This window comes from Calliopsis andreniformis, chromosome 10 (genome assembly GCF_051401765.1).
Source record: "Calliopsis andreniformis isolate RMS-2024a chromosome 10, iyCalAndr_principal, whole genome shotgun sequence".
NCBI classification, from domain to species: Eukaryota; Metazoa; Arthropoda; class Insecta; order Hymenoptera; family Andrenidae; genus Calliopsis; species Calliopsis andreniformis.
The window spans coordinates 13,161,894-13,180,417 of record NC_135071.1 but is presented as its reverse complement, the minus strand read 5'-3'; the positions used below and the strand labels follow the sequence as shown (position 1 = coordinate 13,180,417).

Below are 18,524 nucleotides of genomic sequence, written 5' to 3'. Positions count from 1 at the left end.
GGACATGGTTAGCTACTGAGATATTTACCTCAGTCTTTTCAGAGATTCGAGGCCCTGCCACATTTTCACTGTCGAGGCTTTAGGAAGTAAGCTTTGAGAACAGATTTTTTATATTTTACAAAACAGATACACAGCATAAAGACTCTCATTAGCATAGCCAAACAATTTGCCTCCACTTTCCATGACCCTCACCTTACTACACAAGCTGACTCATAACTCATAAATTCCGAAAGACTAATTTTCACGTCAAATAAATTACCATATACAATATTAACACTACTATCACTAATCATTATCGAAATCTACTAAACAGAAACTCGGTTATCCTTGTTCCTCGTCTTCCACCCTCGCCTTCAATCTCTCATTAGCCAAAACAGTCCGCTCCACGTTATCAGCAACCTGTTGTCAAGCAACCGATCAACAAAACATTATGCAACATCATTCCAATGGAAATGTTGCGTTTCGCGTCACCGATAACGTCGTCGCGGCGATTTCGCCAGCTACTTCGTCAGCTAAGCCCAAGCCAACTCTCCTCGACAAAACAAAAAAAAGACCAAAACGGGAAGAGACAGTCATCGTTTAGCAAAGACGGGCGAAACTTTCGAAAGACATCGCGCTGAGGAAAAACGGAGATGGCGTCACAGGGAATATCGACAGTCGATATTCTTTTTCGCGGGATTGCGCGCTTTTGCAAAGGGAAACGGCAAACCTCAGCTGGAAAAACAAACAGTGCTGGATTTGTTCAACCGTGCGAGCGAAGTTTCTTGAGCAAATCCCTTTTCTTTCTTCCTTTCCTCTATCGTGACCGTCTCGCTGGACAGCTTCGTTAATGAAATCGTTTTGTTCGGATTCCAAGTGCTCAGCGAGGGAGAGTTCGGCAGCGGCGGTGGGAACAGCACCACCAATTGGAACAAAGTCAAGCTGTGCGGCGCTGACTTCTGCGTCCTTGGCAACGGAGGCCACGAGACCCTCGAGCGACCGCCAGAGTCAGAGATCTACGAAATTTCGGCGATCTACTTGACTTGTGTCATCGTGGCTGTCATCATCGTCGCCCTCTTCGTCGATCCCCTGTCCAGGTGAGTCTTGCGTGTCTTTGGTGTGAGTGGTGTTAAGTGGAACCGTGTTTGCGATGCAATTGGTTAAGTGTGAGTTGGTATTTGATAAAAGTATTTGTTGACTTGAGATTTAACTTGGATGTCTGCGTCAGTGGATTTTTCTAGGATACTGGGGGTTTAATTTACGATTGTTTCAGAGGGATCTTTCGTAGATCTCTGTTAATTGATTTTTTAGAACTCTGTTGCTGGCGCCTGGGTGGGGTTTGTTTTAGAGACAGAAGTGGAAGATTATCTTCTGATTTATGAAGTTTTGAGTGATGACGTGTAGAGAGTTCTTATTTTGAATTCAGTCTGTTTGGGAGATGTATGAGTTCTGACGTTTCGCAAACATTGCAAGTAGATTTATTAACTCTTAGCATATCAGGATGACGTCATTTGAGGAGAGTAATACTATTTTCTCAACACGATCGAATTGAAGTTTTCAGATGTTCAGATCTTTAGATCTTCAATTCTTTCATGTTTTTAAGTTTCGATCAGACCTGCACTTTGCTTGGTCCCATCGCTACCGATCAGCCTTTCAGCAACAGCTTTCCACTCTTCGGTGACCTTTAATTTTTCATTTCGCCTGGATTGATGATTAATGCTGAACACAGAGGTCGGCTGCACCTCGTAACGACCAAGAATTTATTGCTTTATTTATACATTGTGAGATTCATTGGCATACACTAGGTGCAATACGGCCATGAAGTTAGTGATTTCTTGCACAAAGATAGTAGCTTTGAAAAGCCTATTCCTAGGAATTTTATGTGCGATGTTTTAGACTTAGGCGATGTTAATCCGATATATTAATCATTCTGCGTATCTTCTTTTTTATTTTATACACTGCTTCAGTCGTGAATTTACTATACAGTTTAATTGACAAGGTAACTTATCATAATATAATATTTTAAAATAATTTTCCTTAAATAATAAATCCTGTGATTTTTATTCGAAACAATATAAATGGGAAATTAAGTGAAAATTGAAGTAGGATATCAATTACTTTCTTCACTGATTCAATATTCAAGTCTTAGAAATTTTCATATATGCCTGTTCAAATATTCAAATGTTCAAATATTCAAATATTCAAATATTCAAATATTCAAGTATTCAAATATTCAAATATTCAAATATTCAAATATTCAAATATTCAAATATTCAAATATTCAAATATTGGCAAATGTCCAATTTTAGAAGTTCGTCTATTTGTTTCTACTTTCAATAAAATGAAACCATAGCCAGACACATCAAAAGCAAACGCCTTTTGGAAATTTTTGCAAAGAATTTAAAAGAAAAACATTTTCTTTTCAACGACAGTTACCTATTTACATACAGATAACCATATACACGATCAATGAAATTAATCGTTTAAATAATGACATTTCGTGAAGTTCCATATCACGTATCTGCTGTTCCCTACTATTCTGCAACTTTCAAGTCGTCACGTCGTGCATCACAGAGTGTCAACCACCCATAACAATATACATCTTCGAAAACATTGTCAAAATAACTGAATACACAATGACGTAATAAATCTCTCCAAAAATGAATGACAAGATAAACACATTATTACATCTTGCAATGCTCAATGTCAAAAACACTTGTAGCACACGCAATCGACATGAACCGCGAAGAGGTTGAGGGCAATCCTCTGCAGAAAGCCTTCCCTCAGACTCGTGTCATTTTAATGTCAATATTTGATATCGATGACTCGCCTGCAAGTGGTACTCCGTGAAAACCTCCATATTATTTAACACAAATTAACCTTCCATTTATTGTTGAAGAGTCACTCGAAGCTACTGGAAGGTCGGCCATGTCTCGAAAGTTGTTACAAGTTAAACAAACATCGACTTGATTCAAGATTACAATATTCTGAAACCATCCTCAAGTGAAACTCTGTATTTTTCCATATTATTATAATAGAAGCTCTTGTTCTTGTATTCATTTCCCTAGCAAAATTATTGAATACATTTTCATTCGAGTCTGTCGTCGCTTGAACTCGAGAGGAAATTCGTCACGAATATTCGCAGAGCTTCGTTGAATCGGAATCTACTGAGGTATTATTATGCAATTCCTGCACGAAATGCTCGATAAATGCACAGACGTAATTTAACGCGCGCGATTGCGAGCGTCGAGGTGACACACGGCACATTCGTCTGGAATAAAGACGTCAAGCTTGATTAATTTGTTGATTTACGTATTTGTGTACCATCGCATGTCAGAATGTGTAATTAACGCGGATTCGGTGGAGCGTTCTACTTGTTTGCAGAAATTGAGAGCTGACGGGTTGCGCGCGCAGGTGTGCAAATAACGAAACATAGTCTTTTGTTGATCGCCAGTGAGGATTCAGAATATTTTTGTGAACGAAGTTATGAAAAAAATAAGAGGGTAGAAATGTGAGATAGGGTAGAAATGAGCCACCAAGGTTTCATGACTGAAATATTTAACGAAAGAGTATCTCTTGTTTGAACTAATAGAGAGATAAAAGTGGTCAAATAACAAAAGCCTAGGGTAATAGAAAAATTGAGTATTACTCTTCAACACATTGATTCCATCTTTTCTGATATGAAATTTAATATTTCTGTACCTCAGAGTCAGACTAACTCATGTCCATTTTCTTCAAAAGTAAGCTTTTTACAGGATTTTAATGCTACCCTCTTCTCTATTATAGTTAAGTAAAAGTGTTTATATGCGCTTGAAATAATTATTGCAGTATTTACAAAGATATGAAAATCTCCATAACGTTATAAATGTTAGTTTATCGGTTTAGGTAAAACAGAAAATTTATAGTAGGTATCAAGACATCTGTATAAAGAAATGGATGCATTAGGTGTTTGTAAAATTTAAGTTAGAAATTGTAGAGTCAGTGGTGCAATTCTAATCGCGATGTACTTTCTGCTGTAATAAATTACACAAAAGTGTCGTTAATAACTTACACGTTAAATTATTAAACAGTTGAATCTAGAGATACTCTTCCAAGATAAGGGTATTACATGATACATTGAATTGAATCGCTAGGAAGCATCAATGAACACGAATTACAATTTTTCTGTGTTCTTTTAAAGTTATGTACAGACTTTGCGATTACTTTTGCAAATTTAAACGTTACATAATGAGAAAATAATTTATGACACTAGTATCACTGTAGAAGGATACCAAGTTTAAACAATTCTTCAATTTTTTTCTGATGGTTTAACCAACAGTCGAGCAATTTAAAAAATTAATTTACAGACCGCTATTTCATTGAGCTCTGTCGCCTGACAGCTTTGAAAAGAAAAAATATGTAAATTCACGAGCCATTGACCCGGTACGTACATATTTGCTTACTATTGGAGTTTAATGAGGTGTCGCTAAAGAAACGAGGAAAATAATAAAATTGATCGTGCACGATATTCACAAAGAGGATACGCTGATGTGAATAACAGAGTTAGTAAAAGAAAGCAAAATTTACGTGGATAGCTAGCAAAATTTACGTAGATAGTAGAGCACGAGTGAAATTTATTTTTCAGCATTATCTTGGCGCTACTTAGATTACTGTGCAGACATAGTAACACGTGAATGCGTATTGACACAATGGTAATCTGCAATAAAATCTGTTCTTATCTATTATCTTGTATTACGATTTACATTGTCGCTTTTTATTATAGATGAACATTTTAGACGATAGAATTAGCGCGTTCTTTCTCTCATTTTTTCTTTTGTGTAAACAAAGACCTCTTTGCACATTGTGAACAGAACGTCACATCGATCAACGACATTGAGACGTAATTATTAATTTATATATGTTCAACCTTGGATACAAAGTAAACGTTCCATTTAATTCGTCTTTGAGGAACAAGTAGAGGTCAATGATAGATAAGTAAACAAGTAGCTAGCAATGGAAGTCCACTTTCTTGCAATTTTATGAGATGTAAATATTTGTTAGGATCTTGAATTCGCAAATTTGAATAATAATTTTGTGTGTAGAAGTAGGTTGAGAAATTTGTTACAATTCGTAGAAGTTAGTTAACTCTTTTCGAGGAAATTTAAAATACAAGCAATTTTCATACAAAAGTACGTACTCAAACTCACGTTGATTCTTGTGCACCATTTAAAATACTAAATTGTATTTTAATATATAAATGTACACTTACTTTGAGTATCAATTTTAGAAATGGACAAACTCTGTGTCCATTGAATTCTTCTTAACAAAGTATAAAAAGGATTAAAAATGTCGAGTCAAAATTGCACAATTGCACCCAGAAATGTACAAGTCATCGAAAATTGGCAAAAAACGAATCTTAATTAAGATCCCATTAGGTCTTGATTGGGTCTCTCCAGTTAAATTTTATAGAAATATGAATTCGAAAGAACATTCACGATCTAATCGTAACAATGATTAAAGTTATGCTAAAAAAAAACGTGTAAAAAGGTTAGTGAATCACTCGTGCTACGATAAACCCTGAAGTCGTAACAAAAATTGTTTTATCTAGCGGAATGCAAATGTTATGGAAATTTCGAAAAATAGAGCGAATAGCGCATGCGACAAATATTTTCGCTCATCAACTAGAATCGTCGAAGCGTAAGCGCCAGCCGACCTAAAAAACTCTTATTCCTTAAATAGTCCCAGCGATTAACAAATTAATCCAATTTTAACCCTAGGTATAAAACTAACAACACAAACAAAAAATACGAAGTATCCTCTTCCACTTTGCCGAAAAAAAAAGTCATTGGAACTATAGACAAAAAATTAATTCCCAACAAGGACACAAAACGACGACGTCATCGTGCTAAGAAATCAATGTCAGAACCGTTTCACTCGTACAGTTTGGCACGAGAAAAAATATCAGAAAAAGCCCTCGCTATCCTGCGAACGTGAAGTCACTCTTCCATAGCGGACGAGTTACAAGGTGCAATAAAAGAACGAGAAAAAGGTATAGATCCTGTTCGAAAAAAAAAAGAAAGAGTCAAGTTGAGCGTAACTGATGGTCCTCAAGCGTCACGAAAGGGGCAAAAAACGTCAAACTTTATCTGGAATAGTTGATGATGATCCAAGCTGCTGCTTTCATAATGGCGGCTCCGCCCGCGGCCAAATAAATTAAACATGAAGTTTCAATGCGCAGGTGTCAACAAAAAAGTATTTCGACGCCTCGAGAGTGTCCTGACTTTTACCACGTCCAATCTCAATTTGCAATCATATTCCCCATGAATTTTAACCCTTCGCCTGTAATCTTATTCTTATCGAGGTCTGCAAACTAGGTCCATGCAGTGTTTTTATGTTTCTGTATTTTAAAAAATTGAGAAAATTCTAAAATAGGTTCTCTTCCAAGTTTCTAGAACTAGAATATCATGTAATAATTGTTACTCCTATACAGGGAGTTCAATAACAAGTTTCAGGAATTTTAAAGAGTAATTCAGAACATCAAAGTATCCTAACCTATTAACCCTGCGTATGCAACCTCAAGGAAAAAATGAGCACCTACACAGATCTTCCAAGTCTCCTAAGTAGAGTTAACCCTTGGTAAACTCATATCAATCAAACGTTTAATTTTAATCTGCTGTTGTTTTAAAATACAATATAAAATAAACGCGTGAAAGTGTCCTAACCTCTTAACTCAAATCACGTCAGGACGCTTCGCGCACGTGGCACATGAATTTGAATACCAAATCGCGGTACAAAGGAGATCGAAACCCAAGGAACGAAACTTCCGACGGAGTTTCCTCCTCGAGATAAACGTTCGTCGGTCGACGCCATCGCCATTCATGCAGCAGCGAATCTCTCGACGGGATCGCGGTTCCCAGTAGCTTCCGGTTGCAGGGACGCCTCTTGAAAATCCGCTGGCATAACGGAAGGGGAATGAAAAAGAGGAGAGAGAAAAAAAGACAGTAGTTTTTTTCCAGGAACATTACGAAACGCGCGCCTTAATAAGCGTGTATCGCGCGAGATCCGCGGATGATCCCCTCCCCTTCGCCCATTCAGAATCGCTATAAACATTGCTCTGCTCATGATTACAAAATAGCGTACATCCGACGATGGATGCATCGAAGCACGGCGGTGTTACGCAACCACCAGCCGCAATTTGTACTTATTAAAACCCGATAAATTTCTGACTGGTGCCGGCATTGAAGTCACTACGCGCAACTGCATCGCTGCTGGCGTCGCTTTGGCTGACTATGAGATTGGGAAATGTGGCAAAAGACACAGTTTCGGACATTTTGAGGGTGGGAAATATGGTAGAGAGTAGAGAAATATGCAGACCTAATATGTAGACGTTGTAAAATTGGGAAATGTAGAAGACCTAATATTTAGACGTGTCCAGTATTTGGACATTGGAGATAAACAATATACCTACTGATTATTGTTTAATATTCGTTTTGTTCGCAAGAAATTACTTAATTTGTAGATAATATTTTTGTAAAAAATTTCTTTTCTTTTTTTGTATTTTATGGTTTATGCGCCATTTTAGTATTCTTCTTGTCTGACTTGCTATTGAGAATCTACTTCTTCTTAAGAGAGCATTATTAATTAATTTACTATAGGTATATCCAGTTCAGTGTTTTAGTACAATTAATAGTACTATTTTTAGGAAAAACTGTAATATTATTCTTTTATTTACGTGTCTAAACATACGTATAATGGTACAGTGAAATTTCGTATTGTACTTATCTTTCCATTTTGTATCTACTATACTTATGCTATAATTTTGAATGAAAGTAAATTGAACGTGGTAGGATTTAGGTAATTATGTAATAATGAGAAAATACCGAAATGAAGAACTGATTGTACATTCTATATGTATATGCTAATTGTTTCGTGATTGACTATGTTCTGATCATCATTAAAGCAGATACACAGATTCTGATTGTGCCAGCGTTGAAGTCTCCACGTGCAGCGGTGCACTTAACTTCGCTGAGATTTCATGTTGAAACCGGAAAATCCTATTTTTTAAAGAAATTCATGAAAATCTAACTCTTTACGAGAACTTAATATACAGTTTTTCATATTCAGCGAATGTTATTATAAATTATTGAGTTTTTTTTTTACATAAATTATTTTTTTTCTGTTCTTATATCATTCAAAATTATAGCTACTATTAACGCATTCTTTTGACAGTGGTCGTAATTTTTCTCTAAGACAATTATAATGAAAACTGATGAAACAGAAGAGGCAAGTTGCATAAGTAATTTCACTGTGCAGAAGACGACTTAGTTCCAGACATAGTTCTATCTTATTCAAGCTTGAAAAGAGAGATTTACAAATATACAAAATATATCATAATGTATTTAAAACATTATCACAAACTCTCTTAAAAAATAAAATTATTAAAACATTCACTACTTTGCACACACGCGATAAAACGATATCAGAAAAGCTTGTCGAAAATTATAAAAAAGCAAGCTGCACGAAGAAAAAGAAAGTGTCCAGCGTTTTTGGTTGCGTAAGAAATTTCACCCGTAAAATAGAGAAAGACTGGAATATTCTTTCAATTTAAATGCGTCTGATCGAAAACCTTGCCGAAACGTGAACAGGATATTCGACACGATACAAAGATAACATTCCACATTTCCGAACATTCGTCAAAGATCAGATAACTATCACTGAGAAATATTGTACAGAACGGAATAAATTAGAATTGCAAATGAGAGAAAAATAATTGCAAACAGCATTAAAGAAAATACTTGTTGAAGATATAATAACTCACAGGATCGTTCGCACACAATCCAAAAATTAATTACTTACGAAACCGATTACAGTACATTCTTCCTTCCATTCCTCTCATTTTTGCTTTTCAAGTCTCACTCCTCTGACACTGAAAAATATGAAGAAGTTCGACACACGAAAGACACATCCAGTTAACCAGAGATTAATTATTCTCAAGTTTGTGCGTTCGAGCGATTCTGCCCAGACGTGAGGCGTTAATACGAACAGTTTGGAGTATGTCCACGCGAAAGGTACCGTTAGTCAATGGACTCGAAGCAAGGTCCTGTGGCGCCACAGATTCGCCGAAGCGAATGCCCCTGGGCCAGTGATCGAGACGTTGGTACAGGCCGACTTGTCGGAGATTTGTCATTCTGACCCTGATGAATCTCGTCTCTGGCGAACTTCGAACGCGTCTTTCGCACTCAGAACAGAGATTTATGGCCGCAGAGGGTTCCACGATCGAACGCCTGGTGCCATTTGCATATCAACCTCCTTCAGAGGCGTTGCTTCTGCCGTAACATTATTTTTTGCCTTTTATAACAGTACCGCGTATCGTTCCAAGGACGCAGAAATCTCTCATATAGATGTGTGTGAAACTGCTAATAACTGATACACTTTTTGAGGATTAAAGTAGCAGAAAATAATTATTTTTGTGGATCTTACATATGTGGGGGATTTTTTAACATGCTATATTATCTCCCTGATGTCTGTTTCTAAAAAGACTTTGAAAATTTGTGAACTATGAGTACGAGTATTTAAAAATGTGAAGATTTGAAAATTTGGAGGTCAGAAAATTTGAGAATTTGAAAATTTAAAGATTTGAAACTTTGAAGATTTGAACATTTGAGGATTTGAAAATTTGAAGATCTGAACATTTGAAAAGTTGAAGATTTGAACATTTGAAAATCTGAAGATTTGAAAATTTGAAGATTTGAGAATTTGAAAATATGAAGATTTGAAGTTATGTAAATTTGAAGATTTTAAGATTTGAAAATTTCAAAAATCGAGAATGTAAAAATTTGACAACTTGACAATTTAAGAACTTGAGTATCTATGACAACATGAATATTTGAATGATTGAAAATTGAAAAATTCGAAAACTTAGAAACCTGAGCTCTTGTGTTACCCACTTTTACTTTAACAAAGGTATTCCTAATAAACATCAGGAACGAATCATTTTCCATCGTGACACCATTTGCATGTCCACTGTTGGAGACGCGTCGTCTCGTCTTCATTTGCATGTATCCACTGTTTCGTTAGTAATTAATGCAGCTGGCCTTCTACTTCGTTAGATCGGGAGATACGCATAGCAAACACGAAACGGTGACGACACTTCTATCGCCCAATCTCTGGATTTATTGGGGAGATGGTGATTTAATGTGGCAAGCAAGAATTAATAGGAAGTACCTGATCATCGCCGCTGGCGAGATCGCCACGAGTCGAAGAGAAGATGGAGTATTTGAAAAGAGGATTCCCCGTTTTCTAGTGGATGATTCTACGATTTTTGATGAGGGTCGAGACATGTACTCTGTTGCCTAAAAATGCGGAATTAATCTATGAATTGTGTTTACCTGAAAACTGGCAGCTATGGAGAATATAACAAAGATGGTTTATCCCTGATATGTATTATACATTGATTTTTTAAATTTAGTTTGAAAGTAAACGTATAGAAAGTAGAACGTGTGAATTTAGTTACCAAAAGCTGCAATTTGGATTCAAGTTGCTGGAAACAAATGCATTCATTTGTTTTCTAACTGTGTTAAAGTAAAGTATGTCCATTGCTGTTGAAAGTTAACATCGAACGGAGAGAAACTTTGTGACACTTTTAACAAGCAGTGTATTTTTGGAAAGTTGCAGTAACGTAGAGTATGAGTACAAATTGTGGCATTAGGGAAATGAATCGAAAAAGGAAATGAAAATCTTGAACATATGGCACATTTTGGGTATCTTAACTGAAGAATTATAATATAAAAAAAAATAATTCAAAAATTTGCGGATTTTGAGTTATGTCATCGTTGTATAATAGAAAATTAACGATAGATATGTTTTTCCATACTTTACGTGATACAACCTACTGTTTATGAAAAATGAACAAACTGATAATCGTTCATTTGAATTCACGCTTCTGCACATTTTCTTGCTATCTCAACTTGCTTATTCCAACAATTTTATATTCAATCGATGATACTGCTAATTTCAATGTACGTTAATTAAGACTACCATATTTTGTCTCTAATGAGTGTAAACACTTTGTATAATGCGTATCTGTGATGCGTATCACGCATCCATTTGTGAGAGATTCTCAAGTGAAATTCGATGGTACAACAAAATCAATCGCATATTCTTTAGTAATGACAAACGTAACAAATATCGATTAATTCTCGAGGCTTGAACAATTGATTTTCCACTTAAAAAGATAGCTAAAATTTGAAAATTCAAAATTTCAAAATTTAAATACTTTAAATATTTAAAACTTTGACGGTTGAAAACTAGAAAATTTTAAAAATTAAAGACTTGAAAGTTCGAAAATTAAAAAGCTTCAAATCTTTGAAAGGACAAAAGTAGAAAATCCAATACAAAATAACAGATCAATCACTATATCTCGTAATGCTCGATTAAAGAAAAATAAATCGAATAAACCGAGAACAATACCTAAGAAATTAAGAACGAAGGAAATTAAAGTTCTCTTCTATTCTACGATCAACCGGATGCAATATTCAGTTATATTTATTACACACATAAACATTCACACTCCATGAATACTTGAATACAAAAAACTTCGACAAATGATCCTAATTTCTACCATAAACAATCACACTACAAGTTTATCACCAATAAATCCCACAAAAACCATGTCAAACTTCCAATATAACTATCAAAGAAAATTTAAAACCAGTCCAACCTCAAAGCCCGCAGAAGATTAAGATAGGCTGTGGTGCACAATGCTCAGAGTCAAGTTTTCTGACGTACTCAAATATTTATGACCACGCTTCTGTCCATAGCTGAATAAAGAGTACACGTTAGAATGTAAATTTTATGATCCTTTATGAATTACGTAACTGCGAGGCTGTTGCACACGGCGTTGCCGTGAATCGAAGCTTCATTCACAGGATCGTCCAGATATGCAGCCTCGCGTTGATGATGATTGTGCCAGACTTTACGATCGTGGCGCATAATATCGTAGCAGTTAGAAAAATTGTCCTTTTCCTCCGAGTACACGTGGCTGGCCTAGCTGTGTGCGATTTCCGTGTCTGTCCCTAGCACGCGCGCGCGCAGATACACCTGAGGCCTAGCTAACAGTTAAAGCCACGTCTCCTTTGTCTCCCTGGCGCTGATAGACAGGAGAGAAAGGTGTACCTCGTTTGCCAGGAACACTTGACGTACTTTCGATTTCCGGCATTTTGCGCTTCGATGAACACTCAGCCTGTTGCTTACTGATTCACCTGTGCAATACTGAGACGCGCGAGCGCGAGCTATTCGCATTCTCCTGTGCAAGCGTATCGGTTATTACACGCTTAATCGCTGATTTATTCATCCACCTTGGGATCGAGTTTCTTGGAACGTTCGGTTGACAATCGTGGATTCTGACTCCAGATAACGGTCGTCGATCGTTGCCTCTGTCTTAGGATTAGATTAGAATATGGTATCGTCTGGTTATGAGACAATAGGTGTGAGACAACTTTTGCTAGCTTGAAATTACTCGGAATAACTCGACAGAGGTTTTGTCTGCAGTGTCAGTTGAAGTGGACCAAAATGGGCTATTATAAGTAAAGATGAGTTGAACTTGGAGGCATGTCCCTCGATAAATTGGGCATTGATCTGAGCGTATATCGAGACAACACTGTAGTTGGATTCAGGTTGACCATAGGAGATTTACATAGGTGAAATTTTGGAGGTAGTGTAATGTTTACACTTTGTGTACCAAATTTTATTAAAGTGGTTTCTCTGCAAATAATGTGCTAGGACAGGTCTTTCAGGATGGGTCATTTTTGGCTCTTTCTCCTAGTTGCTTGACCTGCAAAATTAGGGAAAGGATCCCTTCCATAATTGTTTGACTTCTGCAATGCCCCTCCATTCTTGTACAGAATGATCAATTTAACTGGAAACACTGTAATGAATGTTGGCAGCACTTACAATGCTGACAACATTTACAATAAATGCTGCCAACACTCGGAGAGTTTCCAGTTAAACTGATCACCTTGTGTTCTACTGTAGCGATAACTATGATCTGACTACTCGTGGCCCATGGTTCCCCAATCCATTATTCCTGCTGTATAGGAGAGATGCTGATGGTGGGAGACATGGCTGCTTGAGGGTAGGTTCATAGATTCATGAGGTCCGCGAACTTGAAGATGTTCGTCAGGTCTGATCTAGAACCAAGTGACTTTAGTGGCTATCCTCGAATCAATATTTTAGAACTAAACGTCATTAACTGTCAGCATAACAAGGTGGGTGAAACTTGGAAACACGTTCACAGTAAATATTGAGATCGGAAGAGGTCGGAATTTCACCTCTGTATAAGTCTTCTGTGCTTCGACTATTTAGCACGACACTTTCTTTTATGCTGTTATGTCGTTATGTAATCTAAGTGAGGCGATTCTAGAAACTGGGGTTTCTAGATCTCTCCCAAGTGAAAATGAACCATATGCAGGTGCATGAGAGATATTGAAGGTATGCGTAGGTGCATTTACACAGTGCATGAAGAGGCATTCAGAACTTTAACACATGGGAAAGCTTATTTACTAATTGTAAGTAATAATCCCATGCATTGCTAATAATTAAATAGTTTTATCAAAATTAGTAGGTAGATAAAAAACTATTGCAGAAGATAATGGGAAAAATAAGGATCACTGACGGTTTTAAATAAATAATTTGACTTTAAACAATAAATAGTAGTTCTATTATTTATGGGATGATTTAATAGATGATTATGAATCATATTAAAAAAATATGGAGGTTGATGAGAAATGGCTGCGTTTAAAATTAATATTACGATGTAAGGCATCAGGAATGTTCTGAAGGCTAAAGGGTATCAAATGTTAGCAAGTAATCCAAGAGAAATGTGTTTAATTAGTACAGGTTTAAGAAACCTTTCGATACAAAGTATGATTGTATGATTCACTAAAGCAGGTTATTTCTTCATTCATTTTCAATTGTCATTACTCATTCTTGGATCGTCATATCAAGCTATTGACTTATGAAAATGAATGAATATTAAACACTGCATTTACCTTGTAATCGATTATAGTCTGTTGCCATCGATTTCCACTTTATACAGACAGAATAACAAACTAAAGACTGCAACGTGTGCTTTGTTCCAAGATACTATTTACTCTTATCACGAGAAATAGAAAAAATAATCCATTACTAAATAACAAGATTCAAAAAAAGTATATATAATTAAAAGAAAGAATAAAGATTTAAATTATAATTTGATTTAACTTAATGTAATTTAAGATTTAACTAAAATAATGGCCACTTATCTCCTTTTTGGTTAAAGGGGAAGCAATTAACGAGCAATTGGCCAGCAATACAAAATAGCATATAACCAAAGAACTATGTGTTTACAGGAATATGTGTATTCGATCTTGTTTTATTGTTTTTGTATCGACAACTTATTCTCCAAAAGTCTCTCACGTTTCTTCATTTTTACGGGATTCAAGCCAGCATTTTACGCAACACAAAATGGCGTACAACTAAGAAACTGACAAGCATTTTCAGACATATGTTCCTACGAACTTTTCATTTTCTATGCGTGTAGAACCTACCCCCACAACGTCCCACATATTTCGAAACGCCCTGTATATCAACACGTGTCTCGACTGCAATCTTTCTGACTCCACAAACTGCGTTTCACGAGTGCCACCCGATAGCTGGTGGTCGAACAGTTGCAGAATCGTTGCAGAATCAGTGCGTTGCGTATCTACGAGCAGCTCGTTTATTCCAGCGGCCCCCATAACACCGCTCGGGCCCAGAGAGCCGCGATATTACGTAACAAAGCGAGCACCTTAGATCCATACCGTGTCGTACCTTCGTTTATCGCGTTGCGATCGTTTCTGAGGCGGAGGCGCGCGCCTGTATCTGAGCTCTAACGGTCCCATCAGGTGCCAGCCTCTGCGCGCTGAGAAAACGAGGGAACGAGGAGACCCGAGACTGCATTTCCGATTCCACTGACGGCCTATCGCCGCCTCGTATCCTTTTCCTCGCGAGATAGAGCGATTCTCGCTGACCTTGCCGCATTGTTACCAGCGCTATCGAGGATGACGCTAATGGCGCTTAATGACGGCTGGATTTTCTCCTTTTCGCTTCATACGTGGTCTTACATTGCTAGATGGAATTATAAATTTGCTTTGTCTTTTGGTATACTCTGTGATTTAGACCCTTCTGAATTATTCTTTCGTGAAACTGGGCCTCAAGGAACCTCTCTTTCTGGGGTGGATTCAATTGGTAGAGTTAGGGTCATTGTGAAACGATGCTTTGTTCCTATTATAAAATCTTATATCACTGAACCAAATTGTGAAGTCACCTCATCTCTTGGTATTCTCTGTGATTTAGACTCTTCTGAATTATTCTTTCGTGAAACTGAGCCTCAAGGAACCTCTCTTTCTGAGGTGGATTCAATTGGTAGAGTTAGGGCCATTGTGAAACGATGCTTTGTTTCTATTATAAAATCTTATATCACTGAACAAAATTGTGAAGTCACCTCATCTTTTGGTATTCTCTGTGATTTAGACTCTTCTGAATTATTCTTTCGTGAAACTGGGCCTCAAGGAACCTCTCTTTCTGGGGTGGATTCAATTGGTAGAGTTAGGGTCATTGTGAAACGATGCTTTGTTCCTATTATAAAATCTTATATCACTGAACAAAATTGTGAAGTCATCTCATCTTTTGGTATTCTCTGTGATTTAGATTTTTAATCGAGTCTTTTAATCCTTTTAGATTTTTTAGATTTAGAATCAAATTAACTAGTTATCCAGAGTGTATTTATATTGGATGAAGTATAACCTTTTTTCATAGTAAAATCACTTTATTTTTTATTCTACTAATTCACATTATTGCCTTCGATGTCTTTATTCCATTTAGTTAGTGCTTTTTCAAGACCATCAATTTTTAAATGTCATTCTCATGTATTGCTATAATAATTTTGCCCTGACGTCAGAACTCCTAAAAAGAGGATGAACTTATAATTCTGTCTAGCAATAATTGCAGATAAAACGAATCTTACTTTTCCTAAAATAAGATGCGAAGTTGTAATAATCAGGCAGACAGGTTCGTAGAATCTCGTTTTGAAAAACCGAGATTGGATATTAACAGAGTTTTTCTAGTAAGATGAGCGAACAGACTTATTGTTGATGGGGTTTATGGTAGACTGGGTTTCATAATTGAAGTAATTTCGTCATTACCCGGTTTACGCACATGCCGTGGTATATGCGGGCGCAGTTCACTGCTGGATTTGTTATAACCGCGATGAACATAAATGATGATGGTATTTTATATAGGTATCCACCATGAAGAATCGATTACCTGAAATTCTAATTTAACGTACCGTTTTATCCGACGTAACTATCCATTAATGGCTATATTTTCGTAAGAGGATAATTGGGCATTTTAATACACGGCAGACTGTTACAAAAATTAATAGAAAATGTATAGATCGTGTTTTCTAAAATCTGTGATATTTGTAGGATTGAGAGAGTGATCCAAAACTATTGAATAATAATGTAAAATAGCCCATAACTGTTACAAATATCTATCATAATTATGTAACATCTGCAACGGTATGCTGATTGTCTGCAAATGACGAATTAAATCTATAGGACTTTGGAAGATGTATGTTTCTATGACACAAAGAGAGAAGAAAGCGTTATGCGAACGCAAAGTAGTCGAGCAGCAACTGCTGACAATGAGTTACTAGAAGAAAACGAAGAATGCGTGGTAAGCGAAGGTCTGACCTAGTTTGATACTTATTGGTAGTAAAATTTCTCATTCATGAGCACCTGAGTATTCAACGAACGTGTACACTCTATTCTTCTATTTGGAATAGATTTATGGAATAACGAGATCAACGCATATTTAATACGCGACTTTGGCCACTTTCTTTAATTAACCCTGAAGAAACAAAGCCTGCTTAGCTCATCTTCGTGTAACACTTTTTTCTCGTTAGTGTAAACTTGTTTTCTGAAGTGCTGGCGTATCATTCTACATGTATGTGTGACGTAATTATCGAAGTAATCTAAGATCGAAGACAAGGATGATGCTTTTGTAATTAATTTGGTATAATGTTTATTTAGAAAAATTATTTCTGTAGAATCAGGATACTTGTGACTCTACTATTTCAATTAATTTTAGTTGAGCAGTCTCGTACGAAAGCCTCTTGGGGCTTGTTATTAAATCTATGGTTAGTTTAAATAATTTTTGTTCGTTACTAGTTTCGTAATTGAAGAAAAAAACTTTGAATTTTTCTCAGCACTTTTACTGTTATATCTTATCACACCACGTACAAAGGGTTTCATGTTAGACTGAAGAAACCAGTTGAGATACCCCAAATGAGGAGAACAAGTTGAGTACTTTCTTTGTAACCGTTTACAAAGAAGAAAACTCTCTCTAAGATGTAGGGATATTGATTAGTGTGGACCCTGGGTTGGCAGTTGTGACTCTATTGGATTTCACTATTAGACTTTTAAGAATCTTTTTATTTCTAATTTTTTGTTTTACTGGGATAAAATTGATCGCACAGTATTCCCTCAGTATAAACTGTACATTATATTTACCATATTTTATGAGGAGAGTTTTCTAAGCGTAAACACTCACTTCTTAATGGGTCTTTGTCAGTTTTGAGAATTCGTCAAACCGAAAAATTGGAATATTTGAATTTTTAATATTTATAAGATTGAAAATTAAATTGTTTAACTATTTCAGTTATTAGAGAATCTGAATATTTGAATGTTTAAATATTTGAACATTTGAATATTTGAATTTTGAATATTTAAATATTTGAATATTTAAATATTTGAATACTTGAATATTCGAATATTTGAATATTTGAATTTTTGAATTTTTGAATATTTAAATATTTGAATATTTGAATACTAGAAAACTCGAATATCTGAGTAGTTCAATCACTAAAAAATTTGAAAATTTCCAAATCATCAAACTTTCCAAATAGGTATTGCATACGATGCAACTTTAATCATCAATATTTTGTCAACTACTGATCATACGTCTAAAAAAGTTTCCATTGCAGTATGCAAGTATCACAGCCAGTGTCACCCTTGAGAATTGTCTGCTCGTTCAAGTTACTCAAAGCAAAGAGCTTCACTTCTCCAGACTCTCACTCTCGCTTAAAACACAAAAATGAGCTCTCAGGACATAATCCCCTTCCAAAGATTTATCTCCCACTATAAACCATCAAATCCTAGTGACCAAACACTGTGAAGCCCACAGAACATTCTCTCCAGAAAAGACCTCACAATAACCCTCAAGCCACCACCAAAATCAACAGAGACATCAATATACTCGAATGACTTGTCACAGTCAGTATAGCAGACGTTCCTCAAAGCTCGCCAATACATCAACCATAGAATGCTACAGCGATTCATCTCCGCGTTAATCCTCAACTCGGCGCGACTCCTCAACGACTCAATCGGCCTTCGACAGAAGCCAGAGACTCCTCCGCTTATCGGTGAACAGTTTCACACAAACAGTGTTTTCCTCATTCCCTCGCGCATATATTTACGACCTATTAACGA

The 18,524-nt window shown here is 36.2% G+C and overlaps 1 protein-coding gene across 1 annotated transcript in view; it reads left to right on the top strand.

Annotated features, from left to right (window-relative positions):
• The window catches only part of LOC143184677 (UNC93-like protein), a 35,772-nt gene that overhangs the window by 6,117 nt on the left and 11,131 nt on the right, over window positions 1-18,524 (top strand). Inside the window, exon 2 of the mRNA XM_076387085.1 lies at window positions 857-1,076. Within this exon, the coding sequence (XP_076243200.1) occupies window positions 857-1,076 (220 nt within the window). The remainder of the gene's footprint in view (window positions 1-856; window positions 1,077-18,524) is intronic.